This window comes from Ciconia boyciana, chromosome 6 (assembly GCF_034638445.1).
Source record: "Ciconia boyciana chromosome 6, ASM3463844v1, whole genome shotgun sequence".
NCBI lineage: Eukaryota > Metazoa > Chordata > Aves > Ciconiiformes > Ciconiidae > Ciconia > Ciconia boyciana.
Genome location: NC_132939.1, coordinates 25,470,827 through 25,476,826, shown reverse-complemented (window position 1 = coordinate 25,476,826; position 6,000 = coordinate 25,470,827). Strand labels below are relative to the sequence as shown.

At 38.0% G+C, this 6,000-nt stretch overlaps 1 protein-coding gene across 2 annotated transcripts in view; it reads right to left on the bottom strand.

Moving 5' to 3' along the window:
- Positions 1-309: 309 nt before the first annotated feature.
- Positions 310-6,000, bottom strand: part of TTC17 (tetratricopeptide repeat domain 17) — a 62,876-nt gene continuing 57,185 nt past the window's right edge. For both annotated transcript variants that reach the window (XM_072863770.1, XM_072863769.1), the window contains 3 exons: positions 5,837-5,956; positions 3,453-3,596; positions 310-1,380 (listed from right to left, as the gene is read on the bottom strand). In XM_072863770.1, coding sequence (XP_072719871.1) covers positions 1,249-1,380; positions 3,453-3,596; positions 5,837-5,956 — 396 coding nt within the window. In that variant the 3' untranslated portion in view covers positions 310-1,248. The remainder of the gene's footprint in view (positions 1,381-3,452; positions 3,597-5,836; positions 5,957-6,000) is intronic.

Below are 6,000 nucleotides of genomic sequence, written 5' to 3'. Positions count from 1 at the left end.
TAAACTTTGTTAGTTCTTTAAAAAGAATCACTAAGCAGTATGTTTAATACTAAAAGCTGGAAAGTAGCTTACATGGCACACAGCTGATTCACTTAACTTTCCCTTATTCCCTTCTGCCACGGTAAAGGCACAGAAGTGCAGGGAATTTTCCATGGATACGCACAAAATCATTGTCTAATCAGGAGTGTTAAGAGGTTTTCCTGCCTCCCAGCTCTCTCTGCTCCTGAGGCAAGGCTGTAGGCTCCCCAAGCCTAGACTCCTGCAAATGGCGCATGACACAAAGATTAGAGGAGAAGCTGTGTTTTGTTCATAAACAATTTATTTTATTTCAAATATGTGCCCTTGTTGATTCAACAATGATGTCTGGAGAATCATGTCCTCCACCAACCAAAGAGAGAACTGATTTGGAAATCTTCCACCTGACTTAGTTGCTGATGATACCTTGACACTGCCTCCCCCCTCCTCCTTGGCAGCTGAAAGTATGGCTCAGAGCAAGCATAAACTTGCACCTTATTCTGAAATGGCTAAAAATACAGTGAACAAAGAATTAGTAAATCAACCATTCAGGGAGGCAGAGGCCTATGAATATACAGACAAATATAAAACACCTTATTGGGATTTTTAGCAATATTTTTTTCTGCAAGTAAGATTAAAAACCACTTTAACTTTAGTGTCCTGCTGTTCCCTCCTCCTCATTTCCTCCTCATCCCCCAACAGAAATAAACAATTCCAAAGTGCTTGCTGTTCCTAATGTTTTTTATAAACATTTAAAATCCTGTCCCTCTCCTTCCAAAAAAGCAGGTAATGTGGTATGGAGTGAACAAGACTGGACAAAGCATGAGTTTCACATGGGTGAATTGCTGATTATCTCTTCTTACTATTTGGTATGGGTGTGTGCTTTGCATTTCCATTGACTTAGATCGTAAGACATGAAGCAAGTTATTTTGGATGCTGATGCCAATCTGAGCATTAAGGAAAAACTAACAGTGCCTGGGTCCTGGTACAGGTGGACTCATGGAAGTTTCTTGGTTTAATATTTACATGGATGTTTTAAAATTATGGTCTGTGAAATATATTTTTCCAAAGATGCTCCTATATTTGAGAAAAAAAATAAAAGAACCCTTGATCCAAATCCCATCTCTTTTTAAAAGTCTTGTTAAAAATTTTGATTCATCACTTTATCTTAGCACACTTAAAAGCAGAATAGAGAATAATGACATTTTTAAAAAAAGAGAAAGATGCTGATCTCTAAGGAGACCGTCGCTCTTTTTTCATAAGTAAATGACACTGAATGGTGCGGATTCGATTCTTTGCTGGGGCAAACTCCGGCTGAAGTTTTAGTGTTGACTCATACCATTTCATCGCCTTTTCAAACTCTTCCTGCAAAGAAAGAAAGAAAATTGCAAAGAGTCAGATTCTAAAAACCAGTAAACACATTTTCTATGTCTTTCCTGTCCTAAGTAGTTGAGTGGTATGGTATGCACAAAAGAAACTGAACCAATCCTTGTGGTTTAGGATTTTTTTTCCCCCCTCCCCCAAATAACTGATATTTTCTTGGGCTAATGATCCAATTCTGCATGCTTCATGGAAGGGAGTCAAATCACTGCTGAGCATTATTGACCAATGTTCTCGTCTTTTCCTTTTAATAGTGGATCTTGGCATTCTTGCTGTAGAAGTAACTTTTAAAAACAGGTTTCAGTCAGAATTGACATAGGTCAAAGCTTTAAAATCTTGGACAATGCAAAAACATCAACTCTGCTGAAAAGCCAACACCTTTAGAAACAACTTGAAATCACTTTTAAAAGATTACTCAAAGTGAAAAAAAAAACAACCACGAAACAAAACTTTAAGAGCACACAGTAGCTAGACAATTTCAATTGATAAGCTGGACTTCAGAATGGTAGTAAGAAGCATTCATGCTGAAATAACACCTGTTTTTATACAGCTGAAATCTAATTACCTGTGCCACTCTGCTTTTTCATTAACTAGGAAAGCACGCCAACATCCAGTAGTGTATTAGAAGAAAAACAAGAGGGGAAAAGACCCAAAACATTCTGGGTTTTTCAGTCACTTAACACTGCCAAAGTTCTTACTCCTTAACATGGCCAACTGTTTCCCTTTTGTAAGGCAACTTACTGAAAAGTTTTGCAAATAAAGGAACCTTGGCCTCTATAATGCTACACTATTAATTAGCATGACATCTTCTACAACCCATTGGTCAGAGTCAGCTCTCAAATACAGCAGGTTAAATATGATGTAAATAAACTAATTTGTCTTTATGTTAGTATAATTTAATCCAGAAGATGCATTTTGTCCTGTTGCTACGGTCGTTTCATATAATGAATATAGGGTTTCATTGAGATATCTCTCAGATCCAGGGAGAATGAAGTTATCTTTAGGCACTGTGCTTACTTTAAAAAGACATTGGCAACTCAAGCATCAAAATTCTACTTCATTTCTTTCAAACAACTGTCAGAAGTACTACCTTAATAGAACAAAGTCATGCCTTTCTTCAGTTTGTTTCCATTGTGTGTTTGACAGTACTGTGCATTTCAACTCTTCTCAACCCTGATAGCCATAATACATGATTACCTGCTCAACTTGCCCTGTTATCTCAGTGATCCCCTCAACCGCAGGAGCAAAACATTAAGGACAAATCTATGACAAGTGCTGAAAACTGGCAGGGATACATAAGAACATGTGTAACTGAAAATACTTTTGACACAGACATATATATCAACTACGTCTCAGTTTAATGGTGCCTCTTTTACCCTTCAAATATACTGGCCCTGTTAAAGATAAGGATGAAACACACAGGAACCAATACAGCATTAGTAAGATAAAAGGAATGAACATTTTGTGTTCAGAGTAAGCAGTGAAAGCTGAATTGCAGATTAGAATATATAGATTAGAACAGATTGCAGTTTAGAATATATAGTAAGAAGAAATTTGAGTTCAATCTGTGAATTATTTTGGGTGTTGATAATCCAGATATTGAAATTCAACTTCCCTTGTGTTTGTTCATCACAACTGTGAACTGGGTTTTACTAAGCTCAGCTCTTCAGGATAGAGACCCAATTTATCATTCATTTTGCAGTATTATAAAAATATTCTGTGTTTAGATGGGCAGCCAACCAAAATTGTCAATTGTTTGCTACTGTCTTAACAAAGCTTTGCAGACAGCATTCTGAAGCCAGCTTATAAAAATGTTGGCCTTCACGTACTAAATGAGTAATGAGAGTAAAATGAGTAATAAGAGTTTTGGCATTCAAAAAGTATTCTTTCTTGTTGATCCTACCCCAAATTTCTTGAATGCTGCTCCTCCAAAATTATTTGTAGGAATAAGATTTTATATATATATATACATATATATATATATATATATATATATGTATACACACACACACACTCTGTACCAAAGACAACACATAACTGGGTGCCAGCACACTCACCATTGCTACGTAGACATTTGCCAGCGTGAAATGATTAACCACAAAGTGCGGCGCTATTTCCACTGCCATGGTAGCCACAATGATGGCATCATTCCAGAGTTTTGCGTTGTGGAAGATGTTTGCTAGGCTTATTAGTGGTACATCCTGGAAGAGAAGAGCAAGCGATAAACAGTGAGGTTCTTCCCACTGAAACTGTCTCAGGATCAGCAAGACAAACAGAAGACTCCACCACCTGGCCACTCTCACTTGGTTACGGCCCACTCCACTATCCGGTGACTTTCAAAGTGATGAGTCAGACCTATTTTACTATAAAAGGACATTTGGACCTGAGTTATAAACAAAAAACCGTCACATACACACATCTGCTCACAGTAGTAACAAACACTACTGTTGCATAGAGAAACAACTAAAAAATTAACTCACTTAAGTGTCCTAGTATGTACCTTTATTTTTCTGATGCTCTTACACTAGTTTTCTCCCCAAAGATGAGATGCGTTCTCAGAGACAAGAAAAGCTGTTTGTTTGACCACCCTCCTTCAGCTCTTGCATAAAAGGGGAAGGAATATGAATAAAAAGGGACAGCAGGAAAGGTGAAAAAAGGGTCTCACCATTAGTGCAACTGATGCACTGTTTTTTATCCTGTCTCTGCCACAGAATTCCTGTATGATGCTGGATAACAGCTATAAATAAAATTTTCTCAGCTAGTCACTGATGGTATGTTTTATATTTCCTGGATTTCCAGACTGTGACCTTGTCTGACTGACAAAACTGTTGAGCCCTGACAGCCATAACAGACTCTCTGGGAGCTGGGCTTCACACCTTCAAAGGACAAAATACTGCTTAGTAGCAAGTCTTAGGTGCCCTCGACAGGACAATAAAAAATTTTGGATGTATTTGATCCCTGCCTCCTTGACCTCTACAAAGCAAGGAGTATCTTTGGTGGATAAGTCATTCATGTTTGCGAAGCAGATATTATGGAAGTCAGAATCACAGAAGAAGCCCACAGGAAAATGAATTACCTTTTATTTACATGAGAAAAAGCAAGAGAAAGTAGTGAGAGTGCATAAAACCAAAGAGAAGGATAAAAAAAAATATTAAATAGCTGTTCATTCAGTGCTAACTGTCACTGAGTTCAAGCATCAGCTGTATCTTTACAAACAAGACCCACAGTTTTCTCTGAAGGCTGCTTCAGTATGGAGGATAAAAACAAGGCACAAATTCGGAGAGTCAGCCAGTCCCAAGCAACATTATATCACGTTTCTAGAAAACAGCTCTACTACACCATAATCTTGCCAAATTATAGTTTCCAATCTATACTCTGACCCTTACAAGTCACACAGTTAAGGACACCATTTCTGAGGAACCATTCTCAGTTACATAGAAAGACAGGAAAATCAGCAAGAACTTGTTGCGTTAGATCTTGGTTCCAACCTTGTTTTAAAAGGACAAGTGCAAAGAGACAGAATTATAGGGGACAGATACACAGGATGTGCATTTCTGAGTTGAGGCATTTCTACTGTTAATGGCTAAATCCTGCTAATAATATCCTGAGAGTGTAAACTACTTTGTCTCTCGATTTTCAGAGAAGGATTTTAAGACCAAGATTCAAATAGGAGTATACATTTTGCAGTGCTGGACAGTTTGTTGCTCAGAGTGTTGCCCAAAGTGAAATCTGCAATGTTGAGTGAGGAGACTATATTGCTTTTATCAGTTTGCAAGGCGGATCTTGGTGTATAAGAAAAGACATTATAATGCTCAGCATACCATGTGGCAAGGTGAAGGGTACAAAGCACTTTAGTAAACTGAAACACTAAACAGAAGATTATGTCCAAAGTACTGCCTTTTCTGGAGTAAAGCACAGAACTGCTGCACAAAGTCAGGCACTAGTGTCCAGCTGAGATTCATAGCCCAAACACTTAAAATGTAAGCATTTAAGTTCTTCATTTAGATATCCACCTCCTTCCCTCTTTAAAAGCACAACCAGAAGATCCACTCCCCTTTTTAAAAATACAACCAGAAAATATACGCCCCACATCTTAGGTTAGAAGACTTGTCCAGACAAAGGCTGATGAAGATTTAAAGTTCTACATAACAGGGGGAAGTTCAAGCCTGCATTGCCCAGAGAGGTGTCAAACCCACTGCAGGAAAATTCCACTGAACCTCTTTCGCAGTTGTCATTTTTTTATTATTATTTTTTAAAAAGAGACAGTCCATGCTAAACAGGTGGTGAAAATCTTGAGGTTTCAGCACAACTAGCTAATATCTAAGACATTACAGACACTTGATACACAGTGTTGGCCTTAACAATAAATAGTCTGTGTTAAAGCTCTATTGTGACAAGCTAAACTTTATTTCATCTGATTAGTGGGCACATATGTACACACCTTCATGTGATGGGGTGCGTAGTGCAATGCATGTCGTAAGCAATCAATTGCCTTCTTTCCTTGGCCTTTCACCCTCCAGTAAAGAGCTGCCATGCTAGAGAGGACCCATGAAGTCTGATTCTGGCAAAAGAACAACACAAAAACCAGTCATGTAAACACTTGTA